Below are 13,132 nucleotides of genomic sequence, written 5' to 3'. Positions count from 1 at the left end.
ATATATTACTATATTATATATTCTATATAATACTGTAAATACTGTATTTTATTTTAGAATACAGTATTCTTCGATAGTATTGTACCGTCATCGGGTTACGCAACTACTATCGTCCCCTGGTGATTCCAGGGCTAACTAAAGCCGAAATGTGAACTTTTGAGCTTCAATGTACCTTCTGTATTCTTTGATAACACTCATTTGTTTCTTTTTAATTAATTTTATTTCTTCTTTTATTTTTTGATCAATTGTTTTTCGTTCTTCACATTTTTTCGCTACATTTCTGAACGTTTAACCGCGGTTTATTAAAAAAAAAAAGAAAAAAATTACTATCGTAAAATATTTCAATAAATAATTTATTACATTATTTTCAATTATTTTACATCTCGTTACAATTAATACATTTTATGGATGTAAAAATGAAGAAAAAAGAAAAGTAATAAATTTATAATAAAAAAATTCTATATAAAAGATAAATGTATTAGTAAATAACTTTCACCGCAAGATGGTATTAGCATCGCATTGCAGGTTTTCCGATGAAAAATATTCAACGCTTGACACTCTCAGTAATATTTCTATTTGAAGCAAATCCCGTTCTATCTGATTCTACCCCGTTACACCCAAAGTGGATACCTTACGTTACTTTGGTTCCACTTGTTTTTTCATTCAGTCATATTAGTTTCACCTATTTGCATTCTACAGGTTGTACCCATTTACTTCTTAACATAGTCATTTATATTTTTCGTGACTGATATTTCATTTGAGCAAGTGCGTAATTCCGAATATTTTCATCCGTAAAAGGTAAGCAGAATATTATAAGTTAATTTCAAGTCAGACATTCTCCAATGTCTATTTAAGACAAGGAATTTACAATTGAGACATTCCATTCTAATTGTTTTCTAAACATGGTGTACCATACTTTTCCAAAAGTTCTGTTTCAATAATTCAATTCGTATAAGCACCCACAGCTATGGTCTAAATTTAAAATATTAATCCTACACATATATATGTATGTATATATATATATATATATATACAATATTATCAAAGACATGATAAATGTACATAAATATTGAAAATAAAAACTACAAAGAGTACATTTAATAATTGTTACTCAAATCAAATTGGAAATAGTAAAAATATATATAAAATATTAAGATATGATCATTAAAGTTAATTATTATTTAATGGCAGATGGCATTTAGCGAACTTGAAGAAAGAATTAGTAAAATTCGACAACAAAATGAAGAAATAAAAAGAAGACACGAAGTAAGTTTTACAACATATTTTGTTAATATGTACAAATAATGTATAATTAACATTTAATGTTAAAAGGAAGTAGAAGAAGATAAAAAGAATGCAGCTAAGTCAAATGCTTTGGTACAAATGGTACCATCAACAGTTTGGCCAGAAAGAAAAGAACCACCGGAATATTCAAATCCACCTAAAACTAACCATAAACAAAAATCTGCTACTAAGGAACAATCCGAACATGTTCAACAGCATCATCCTAATGATAGAAGAAAAGTATGTCTTATTTTGATCATTTTGTATAATTGATTAGGTCAATGTGTATATTTTATGTATTCGTATTGAAATAATAGGGTGAAGGACCACCTCCTGATCCTAAATATAATTTCCTTGCTGATGCTGAACGAGAAGAATACAGTACACCGAATAATCAAAGAGACAATACTGGAAATAAAAATCACAGTAGATCTACTCGGGGTAATTTTAAAAAAAGAGGAATGGGAAAAGAAGGCCAGCAACAAAAAGTAATTGTAATTATTTCTTAATGTTTATGTATAAATAATATTTATTACACGTAGTTTCATATCATATGTCCACAGGGTAGAACATATCATGGAACACATAGAGATGAACATAAACCTGAGTATGAAGCATGGCGGAAGGAAAGAAATCGCATCGATGAAGATCGCATTAGTAGACAAAAAACTGCTGAAGGCAACTGGCGCAGAGAATGGGATAATGATAAAGTAATTTGTTATTAATTTAAAAAAAAAAAACAAACAAAAGTATTTAGACTTGGTCAGTTACTAATTGAACAAATTTCATGTTTATTAACAGGCCCATTTAGTAAATGAGATTTCAAAAGGAGATGGTAAAGCTACTTTAGGAGATTATTCAAAGAAAGATGGGAGATACTCCGATGGTAAAATATAATGTTTGAAATAATAATTAATCTCTTTTTTTTTAATTTTGAAAAGTAATAGTAACAGATATTTTGTTTGTTGATCAGGTAGCGGATATGTAAGTCATAATCGTGGTGGTTATCATAAATCTCATCGAGGATCTCCTAGAAATTATCATAATAATTATGATTACTCTCATATGAATGCATATGATATGCCTAATCTTGATACGTCTTCCACGTCAGTTTCTCTTGATGAACGAACTGTTGTTGCTACTGATAAAAGCATTAAGGTAACATTAAACCAAAGCAATTTGACAAAGGGTCCTGTTTTGAGTGTTAAAGGTATTTAATTTAATGTTATTAAATACTGTACATTTGTTGTTTTAACATTTAGTCGACCACGCGCACCGCAGCGAACTGTAAGAGCAACATTTAAAATGTAAAGCACTGCTTTTTTTGTCCATTTCGTGGTTTTTCAAAGAATATTATAATAAGACATATATTGGTCTGCACGATTGACCCTTTTCATCTATTTGAATCTATTCTCTACATTGAAACGGGGAGATCTCCCCGATCGGTCGGCTAAGTGTTAATATGAACTGTCTTTCATATGTATAGAACTGAAATTATTTCACTTGTTTTAATTTTTGATTTCATTTTAAACTTATAGTCAATTCACCAAGTATAGCCGGTACAGGAAGAGTAGGTCCTCGACAAAGAACTCGTGTTACTTACAGTAGTCATTCTGACATTGATACAAATATATACGAAAATGGGCCATTTTCTCGACAAAAATCGTTTGAAGATAAAACTAAAGGTAATCATTATAATAATGTGCAAAGGACTGTTAGCTTAAGGAGGCCTCAATCTCAAAAGAAGAAAGAGAATGGTGCTAAATCTCCATTTACACAGAGAAAAGAATTTAGGAAGGAAACATCATTTGCTAATTCATCTAAACATTATGAAAATGGATCGCAATCTAATTTTGTACGGAAAGAATACAAAGATTCACAAAAGTTTCATTATCCATCTAAATCACCAAGAACGTTACATAAAAATATTAAAATATTGAAAAATGATTCTGCTGATGTAACGAATGACAACAACACAATTAAAGATGAGAAAAATGAAGTAGTTTCAAATGATAATGACGTTTCTATTGAATCAGATAAAATCGATATAGAATCTCCAAATGAAATGAAAGATGACGAGTGTATTGTTGAAAATGAATCGAAGAGTGACATTGAAGAAAAAAATAATGAAATTATTTTACAACATTCTGAATGTTCACCTTCTGAAGAAGAAATGATTAATGAAAATATTGAATCAAATGAAGATGATGTAAACGTCATTTCTGAAACCATCCAGGATGGTATAAACGTAGTTTCTGAAACTAATCAGGATGATGATGATGTAAACGTTGTTTTTGAAACCATCCAGGATGATATAAACGTAGTTTCTGAAACTAATCAGGATGATGATGATATAAACGTTGTTTCTGAAACTAATCAGGATGATGATGATGTAAACGTTGTTTCTGAAATCGTTCAACATAATCTTAATATTTCGGAAGATAAATTCGAAGAAACGATCGAAGATAATATTGTCGTTCAATTGGAAACGCAAGATACGCAAGAGACGCAAGATGAAAATAAAGAAATAGATAATTTGACTACGATTATAAATAATACAACTGAGGATAGTTGTAATACTGACAATAATACTACGAGTATATTACAGTGTATCTCTGAACTAGAAGATAAAAAAACAGATGAATTGATTCAAGATAACGTGTCTAAAATGACAAATAATGAAATATCTAAAGAATCATCTGGTAAAAATGATTCAGATCAAAATAATGACCAAAATGATATTGTTGCAATGAATAGTAGTGATAAAGTATCTGAGATTATGATAGAAACTTGTTCTAAAGAAGCATTGCATCCTCCTATTGACAAATCTGTGATGGCTCTTGAAGAGAATAATGAAGTTCCCATTGAAAAAAGTGAATTACTCGTAAATAATATAAATGATCAAACTACTATTGAAAATATTGAAGATAGTTCGTCAATTTGCATTAATAAAGTATCGTCCAATTCAGCTGACATAGAACAAGATAAAGATGTAAAGTCTGAGGAAATAATAGTTGAAAAAAAAGAATTGCAATGTCAAACTGAGTTTGAGTCAGTTGTAGTAGAAAATCGCACTGAAAGTGATGTTGTTGTTACACAAGCTAATTCTGAAAATTAAGTCAAACTGGATATATGAAAATAATTAAAAAAAAAATTATCTACTAAATATTGTCAACATAAAAAATAAGTAAATATAATATCTACTATTAAAATCGTAAGAAAAGAAAACAAAAACAAAAAAAATTAACAAAAAAAAACAAAAGAAAAGAAAGAAAAAAAAAGAAATACAAAAATGCAATTGCATTGAAATTATATGAATATAATAATACGAAATGAAAAGAAATTTAGCTGCTGCACAAATTATATTTTTAAATGTTATTTCGATTATTTATATATACATATATATAAATAATAGTTAAAACGTGAAGAGTTTTTTTTTTTTTACTATAATTTGTGATTATGTTAATAATCTTTTTCCTAGTGACGCAAGAATTAAACGATTTTTTATTAATTTTGACATTAATGTGAATGCTTTAAGCAAACATTTATTTTACAAAACGTCTCTTAAACAATAGAAACATATTTAAATTATTAATTAATTTGATATATGTTTATTATATGTTTGCAAATGTTTATATGCAAAAATTCGCTTGTATTCATTTAAAATTGCGTTACGACATTTATATGTTATTTATATTCTATTTATATAATTATTGTTATGTTATCAAGTTTATTATTATTATTTTTTTGCAATGTGCAATGTGATTTATTTTCGTTGTGTTTTTTTTTTCTTTTTTTTTCTTATAAATTTGACTTGCTGATTTTACGTCGAATCAGGAAAAAAAAAATGATAGTATTTTTATGTATCTCATTAGATGATCGAAAAATATTTTTATAATTCGCTTTTACAATCAGCAAATTAAAAGGAAAAAAAAAATTACTAAGTCAATCCTATTATAAACTGAGATTAATATCTCAAAAAAAAAAAAAAGAAAGGTTTCTATTATAATTCGGATTAATATCGATGCCAAACTATTATTATTCATTTATTATTATTATTATTATTATTTCCTATAGTAATTAATTGTTATATTATTTTATAGTTTATTTGTATTTATTTTACTTTATTTTTTATTTTTTTTCCAATTTATTATTTGTTTTTATTACCAAGAGGTTTATGTTCAAAAAAAAAATATATATATATATAAACTTTAAGTTTTTCTTAGAAGCTTTTAAATATATATAACACAGATTAAATATCTTAACTCTACATTTATTATGCCCTTTAAACATTGGAAAAAGAATGCATTTCCTTTCATCCTGAATCATTAATTTTAAAAAGATATACTAACAAAATCTTCTTTTTCTTCTTCTTCTTCTTTCTAATTTTTGTAATTTTGACTATTTCATACTTTCATCTCATTTTATTTAACTTGCAAAACTTCGACTTCATAATTCAACAATTTCATAAATTCTCTTATTTCTTTCAACAATTCATTATTTTTAAGATTATACTGAAAATGTATCGTATATTATTATTATTATTTTCTTTTTTTACCTAATAATATTTTATAATTATCAATATTTACCTTGATAGCTTGTCTGTAACATAAAATAAATTCGTCATATCTTTTCAGAGAAAGATTCAACAAACATAAATATCCCCAAATGTCAGCGTTGCAATTATCAATCTTGTTTGCTTCTATCAAAGCTAATTCGGCTTCTTTTAATTGATTCAACTTAAAAAACAAAAAAAAACCAAAAGATCATTTAATTAAAGTACAATGAAAATATCTTGTAATAAAAGATAAATATTGTTTAACTTTATAAAAAGAAATTCCAAGATGAAACCAACTGATAGACGTTGGTGAAGATTGGCAAGCATTTAACAATACTTTATTAGCTTTTTCATAATCCTTTTGTCTTTCATAACACAATCCCATTCTAATAAAAAAAAAAAACATATTAAAATCATTTTACACATTTAATTTTGCTTTAAATATCATTATTATGATACCTTAATTGCATAAGATAAATATCATCTGGTCTGTCAAAAACCATATTAGCAAATTCATAATAATTTATAGCTTCTTTCAAATCACCATGTTTAAAATAACAATGTCCCATTAAACAACTTATCGAGTAATCCTAACGAATGAAAGAAAAAATTTGAAGAAACATTAATTTAAGAAACCAAATCGTGTATATTTGATTATATATATATATATATATATATAAAAAAAAAAACAATGTCAAACCAATCCATATTGACATTGAGCTTCCTTTAAATGAGATAATGCATCTTCGTATCTGTGTAAGAGATAATGTTCCACTGCCATATAATATAATAAATGCGTCGATCTACCAGTTAATGACATTTCTTCTGCTAATGCAATACCTGCCAACTATTTATAAAAAAAAAAAAAATAAATCTTTTCAACTTATATGAATGGAACTTTAAACAAAACAAAAACCTTAATTAACCCTTTGCACTCCGCTGTCTCACCGTATGAGACATTAAAGTTTATTACGGGGAATGAAATTATTTCAGCACAACTTTTTGAGACATGCATGTTTCACTGATGTTTTTTCTTAAAATAGCACAAGACATCGAATCAAAATAAAGTAAAATGACAAAGATATATAAAAGAAATGTCAACGAGTTTTGTGTTTTAAGAGAATGCGCTCTTTTTCTTTTTTCAATTGCAACGCTATTACACACATACATTCTTTTGGTAAAAGTTCCTTAGGTAAATATATTCCTTGATGTCTACGGATTAATATAAGTCCAATATCATTAGAATCCGTTATTTGGTTTCAAAGTTATACTAAATAATACGAGGGTCTGTAAATATGCCATTTCTGTGGCGCGAAGTAGCTGCTACCCCCAACGTTCAGAATCGTGCGGAGTGCAAAGGGTTAAGTAAATCAAGTATTATAAAATTAAACAATAATAATAATTACATCATAGAGATGCAATTTAAGCAAAAACGTTATTGTCATCGTGTATATGCTATCTCGTGGACAATGAATCATTGACCATGCAAATGGTTCTTGATTATTGATTGATATATCTTGATCTTTATCTTTCATGCATTCCTTGGCTATTCGAAACGTGACATCTATTCCTAATATAATAATACCATTTTTACATGAGATCAGTATGAATCTATTGTATATATGTGTGTGAGTGTATGAATGCATGTATGAGGGAAAGAAACAAAAAATTAATAAATAAATATTACTAGGGGTGCCCCGCCACGCGTTGCTGTGGCTCACAATCAGTCCAATACACACGTCTTTAAGTCAATTGCAATTATAAATTGAGATATAAACTATCCTATCTTTCAAGTTGGATGAAACTGCACAAAGTGTGCAAAATTTGATTAAAATTGGTTCAGTAGTTTAGGAGTTCATTGTAGACAAACAACGTGACACGTAATTTATATATAAGATATACAAGAACATGGTTCCTTGTAAGTATAAAAAAATAATAATAAAATTGAATGTATTTAATTGAAAATTAAAATACGTCGTGTAAAAAAACCGTGAATAGTTTTGAATATAATCGAAGAATCCTTGTAAGTATAAAATAATAAATAAACGAATAATTAATTAGTTATTTAAATTATTTTGTTGTTGTAATTGAAAAGTAAAAATTAATTTTAAACGTAATTGAGGAATGATAATTTGATTAATTAAATAATACCTGAATAATAATCGGTACGAATGTAAAATAAATGTAAGATCATCCATCCTTCGACAAATCTTGGATAAAAATTGGTAATACTTCGAAAAAATATTTCTGCTTCTCGGTAAAGTCTTTTTTTCATTAAAATAGCTCCATAAACTAATAATCTAAATGAATGAAATAATTAATTAATTATTTCTAATTTGATTAAATTACGAATGATTTAATTACGATATTTTGTGACGATTATTCAAACAAATAGCTTCACGGCAACATTCCTCGGCACGTTCTGTATCTTCAATTTTTAATAAAAATATCGCATAATTGATCCACGCGTCAGAATTATTTTTCATTTGATCGATAATCTATAAAAAAAAAAAAGATATGGCAAATTTTAGTCAACAAATTAACCAAAAAGAAAAAATAATTTGATTAAAAATTTAATATAATCGGTATGTGTGTGTGTGTATGTAAAAATATATACAGTAGTATAATATTTTCTAGCTTCATCGATGTTTCCTAATTCATAAGCTTCTTCAGCATAGAAATATAATCGATTTGAATCAGATATCATTGACGAATCCTTCGTATAATTTCCTACGATCGTTTCATTAACAATTTTTCTCATTGATTCGACCAAATAATTATATACAGTTATTATAAAATTCTAATAAAAAAAAAAACGGATGATGTAATGTCATTTAAAATTGAACGTTTAATTATAAAATCGATTAGATAAAATGATCTCATTGACATGATTTACCTGTTCTTCGCAAGAATCTAAAGTATACGATGGCATTTGAAATTTGTGATCTAAAAGTAAAATAACTTTAGTCTTCAATGCATTACGTATGGATAAATAAACTCCCGTTTTATATAAATATTGAACGAAACATGTTAACTCGTCCTAGAAACAAAAACAAATTACTTATTTTTATATACAGGGTGAGGTTCAGCAGGTTTTGTCAATCTAAACAGCACCGAAAATATGATAGTAGCAGAAAAGTTGCATGAAAAATTCAGGACTATAATATATCTTTTTTTTTTCGTGGGGTTTGTTAATCCGGGCGCTCAGTCCTTGGGCCAACGTGCCCGGGCCCCTTGCGGAGAAAAACCTATCATTGTGGCGGTCCCGCGGGCAGCCCCGTCCCCCGTACGAAGTGCAGCAGTCCGGTCGCCCCCGAGGACCACCAAGTCGAATGTTGGCGGTGGGGTCCTAAGGACATCATTTCTGACGCCCACGAGCCCACATAAAGCCAAGACGACGAGCAGGCATTGCTCCCTCGTTCGTTGTCGGAGAGCGGGGACTCAAACCCGCGAAAACTTTGGGTGGGAGTCGAGCGCTCTGCCGACTGAGCCATGCCGTGCTCTAAAATCTGACATTAGTATTTTATTGCTTAGGTTTGAATTTTTATTAGAAAACAAAAAATGATAGAGAGAACAATAACTAACCGGTACATAACAAAATGTAGAATTTTGGTCTTTGTTAGTTTCATGATCAGATAAAATTGATTTCTTATTTGTTTCTTGACAAAAATCCTATCAAAAATCGTAGAATGTCAATGAAATAATATTTATTCATATTAATTATTAATTATTAATAATCATACTCTATAACTTTCCGTTAAAACATGAAATAATGTTTCAATACATTTTGCATATTGATCTTCAACAACGTTTATGGAATATGGATAATATGGTTTCTTATCTGTCGGTGTTATCAATTCATCAATCCTAAAGTAAAACAAACAATTTATAATAATGATAAAAATTACAAAGTTAATTATAAGAATTATCATTTACAAATTAGAAAAATCTTTAGCTAATCGACATGGAACAAGGGGACAATTAAATTCAATTTCGATTATTACAAAAACTGGTTCATTGTTTTTTGTGATTACTGGTTCACCCGTTAATGTTTCTGCTTCTGATACTACTGACGTATCCTACAAAAAACAAAACAATTAACAAATTTAATAATAATAATAGGCACTGGTGTCTCCAGGTGCACCAGTTATAAATTTGATAAAAGATAAATGTGATCGCACTTTCGTCGAAGTTTTTCCACGTTTATCTTTTTCTTTAGGTTCTTTAGTTTGATTATTATCTATTAAAAAAATATTTTTATCATATCCAGTTTTTTCCATAAGTTCTATGGGATTGTAGGTATACAATTGCGATGCAATACGTGTTTTTCTTCCTAAAATATAAATTTGTTTTTGTTTTATATTACATGCAATAACTTGTGTTTTATTTTAATTATTTATTTGTTAGTTTATAGGCTCACTTCCAGGAAATAATAATTCGCTTAAATCAACGTAACATTGATAATAATAATTTGAATATTTCGTAGATTTTGTTTTTCCATTTAACTTTTGTACATCCGATGCCATAAATTGAAATGGCCAACATTTATACCTATATAGTATATTTGTTTATAAAAAAAAAAGTTATTATTATAAAAATGATTAATTATAATCTTATATTCATGAAAAAATAATTAATTTTAACTTTGAAATTTGATTTCGTAATTTTTCAATAGAATCTTTGAACAAAATGTGACGACTCATAGAATTCCATTCAATTCTTGTTACATCATTCTCAACTATGTTCTTTAAATAATTCAATTATTATTATTATTAAAGACATTAGAAATTTTCTTTGATATAAATTACGTTAATGAAAAATACCTGTAATTTAAGTTCCTTATCCAGAGTATTTTTTACATCATTGTAATTATAATCAATTTTATATTTTGATAATTTAGCACGACTTTGCAAATGAAACAAACAATTCCAACATTTTGTTTTACATATATCTCGATCATTCATCAATTTACCACCATCGTGTATTATCCTTTTCGTTTCCTTTGATCGAATAATTATTTTATATAAATGTGGGACGAGCGCCTCCATGCCAAACTTATTGGGCATTCGTGAAAAGGATTGGTCGGTGGGCCCTGGATAGCTCAATTGGTTAAAAGAGAGCAGTCGCCCGTGGTGGTGGAGTCCCGGTCCCAGTCAGTCCAGAGGGTCCAATTTTTTTCACGAATCCCACATAAATATATTTAAATAAAAATAAAAATATACCAACTTCGTTTTCTTCACCATAAATAATAGTGCCAGCTTTGTAAACGAGATTATCAGTGAACCATGACGGTGGATGAAAAATACTTTCTACAGTGATGTTTACAAAATTATATTTTAAATCAGAAGGAAAGAATTGTTCTTCATCTTGTTGTTTAACTTTGATTGTTAAATATGGAAGATTAGGCCATGACGAAGAAGTACCATCAAATTTAAATTCCATCGTTTCCAATATTAATTTTTCAGTAAATAAATTCTCTCCTGTATAATAATTACATAATTTGATGATAATCACAAATTTATATACAGGGTGTATTGTAAACTGATTTTATAAACGAGCAAGAATTAGTTTTACATGCAAAAAAAAAAAGAAATAAAAAATATACAATAAAATATAAAAATGGTGTTGGTATTTCTATACCATTTAATAAAATTTAATAATAAATGTGTGCATAATTAATTAATAATAAATATTTGATAAAAATTTGTTACGAACACATTTTATTTTATATTTTTAACTTATTAGTTGTTATTTATGTTGAATAATAATTTCATGCTGGTTTGTATCACAAGTTACACATGAAACATTATATATATATATATATATACTTAGGTTAGAATATATTTACAGAAATTTGAAGTTACCTAATAAAATTGGCATTAAATCGACGTTGCATAATCCAATAACAGTTTTAGATGATTTCGTCAATTCCTTTTTCTTTCTTTCTGTATTCAAAACATTAGTTGTAACATTTCCATCTTGTTTGACGTACGATAAATTAACTACAGATTGAAAAATAATATTTAAAAAAATCATTTAATCGATACAAAATAAATAAAATAAAATATTTTAATTAAACTTTACTTAAAATTGGAATGGAAACGATAAGATCAATGCTATTTCGATCGTTCAAAAGTACTGGAATTTTAATTGAAAAATTAACATCGTATATTGGTGTTGGTTCTTTGATACCAGCTTCGATTTTAATTGGATTACTTTCTCCTAATATATTTGAATTATGTTCTATTGAAATGATTACATACATATCTTCATTTTTTATCTGAAAAAAATATAATTAAGACACACACATGTATGTGAAATATTTTTATACAAATTAACTTACGATATTTTCTAATGTCATTACAGTTAATTCGATAATTCTTTCATTTGTATCTTCATCTAAGTTTAAAGTCAAATTTAATGGCTCATCATCGTTTGACTGTAATTAATATTAATATTTAAAAATAAAATAATTAATTAATATATATACATATATAAAAAATACAAATAGAAAATTGTCATTACCTTATCCATTTTGATCAACTTTGTTCATTTGTTTGATTATTAAAAATGGGGTTGGATCAGTTTTTGATATTGGAAAATTCAAACTCAACAAGGATGCCATGAATCGATAAAATTTTAGAAACTGTATACGAAATATATCGAAAAGTATAATATCAACAAAAAATATCGACTAACTTCAACCTATAAACCTGTATAAATATTTAGAAATAAAAAATTAATTAAATAAACAATTTAAATTGGAACAAATTGTAAATCTAAACCATTTTCGAATTCATCTGAAGACACACAAAATATTTCATTAAAATCGGTCCAACTGTTTAGGAGGAATTCAGTGACATACACACGCACAGAAGAATTATATATAGGTATTTTACAATAGACACAACTCGAGATATTCACATATTATTATTTCATATATTTAGATAAAAAAATTCATTTTACAAACCATATATGATATAGAATATATACGTAATACATACATATATGTATCTATATATATATGTTATATTTATATATATTTTAATATATAAAAATATATGTGCATATAGATTTAAATATATGTTATATATTTTTATATATTAAAATATGTATTATAATGTAATATAATACACAAATATAAAAAAATGATGACCAATAAAATTTGGCCGACTAGATTAGACGATTAGATTAGATTATTATGATCATCATAGATCAAATGATCTAAAATAAAGGATGTATGAAAAAGAACGTATTAGGAAAATCAAATAAAATTCAATATTTTACATG

General features: G+C 27.0%; 2 protein-coding genes across 2 annotated transcripts; one reads left to right on the top strand and one right to left on the bottom strand.

Moving 5' to 3' along the window:
• Positions 1-539: 539 nt before the first annotated feature.
• On the top strand, positions 540-5,541 carry LOC107072212 (uncharacterized). Its single transcript, XM_089174453.1, has 8 exons — positions 540-798; positions 1,192-1,266; positions 1,333-1,524; positions 1,602-1,772; positions 1,848-1,994; positions 2,086-2,170; positions 2,258-2,494; positions 2,823-5,541. The coding sequence occupies exons 2-8, from the start codon at positions 1,192-1,194 to the stop codon at positions 4,400-4,402; spliced, it is 2,487 nt and encodes an 828-aa protein (XP_089030579.1). The 5' UTR covers positions 540-798; the 3' UTR covers positions 4,403-5,541.
• Positions 5,542-5,642: 101 nt separating this feature from the next.
• Positions 5,643-13,048, bottom strand: LOC107072168 (cilia- and flagella-associated protein 70). The gene is given in 19 exon segments (XM_089174360.1): positions 5,643-6,023; positions 6,108-6,228; positions 6,302-6,432; positions 6,543-6,689; positions 7,249-7,412; positions 7,994-8,142; positions 8,207-8,340; positions 8,460-8,642; positions 8,703-8,882; positions 9,586-9,709; positions 9,779-9,921; positions 10,024-10,175; positions 10,263-10,393; positions 10,487-10,587; positions 10,666-10,955; positions 10,957-11,322; positions 11,707-11,844; positions 11,927-12,122; positions 12,186-13,048. Coding segments are annotated over 19 exon segments (3,066 nt in total). The 5' UTR covers positions 12,204-13,048; the 3' UTR covers positions 5,643-5,825.
• Between the last annotated feature and the right edge of the window lie 84 nt (positions 13,049-13,132).

The sequence above is a fragment of the Polistes dominula genome, unplaced genomic scaffold, assembly GCF_049000335.1.
Source record: "Polistes dominula isolate Pdom_NZ unplaced genomic scaffold, Pdom_raw_medaka contig_83, whole genome shotgun sequence".
NCBI classification, from domain to species: domain Eukaryota; kingdom Metazoa; phylum Arthropoda; class Insecta; order Hymenoptera; family Vespidae; genus Polistes; species Polistes dominula.
This window is presented reverse-complemented; position numbering and strand designations above follow the sequence as displayed.

What these genes read in the sequence shown, in the direction of transcription:
- LOC107072212 (XM_089174453.1), top strand. Translation starts at nt 1,192, where the DNA reads ATGGCATTTAGCGAACTTGAAGAAAGAATTAGTAAAATTCGACAACAA. An exon ending in AAATAAAAAGAAGACACGAA is followed by an intron (nt 1,267 to 1,332) that starts GTAAGTTTTACA and finishes TAATGTTAAAAG; the next exon opens with GAAGTAGAAGAAGATAAAAA. An exon ending in ATCCTAATGATAGAAGAAAA is followed by an intron (nt 1,525 to 1,601) that starts GTATGTCTTATT and finishes TTGAAATAATAG; the next exon opens with GGTGAAGGACCACCTCCTGA.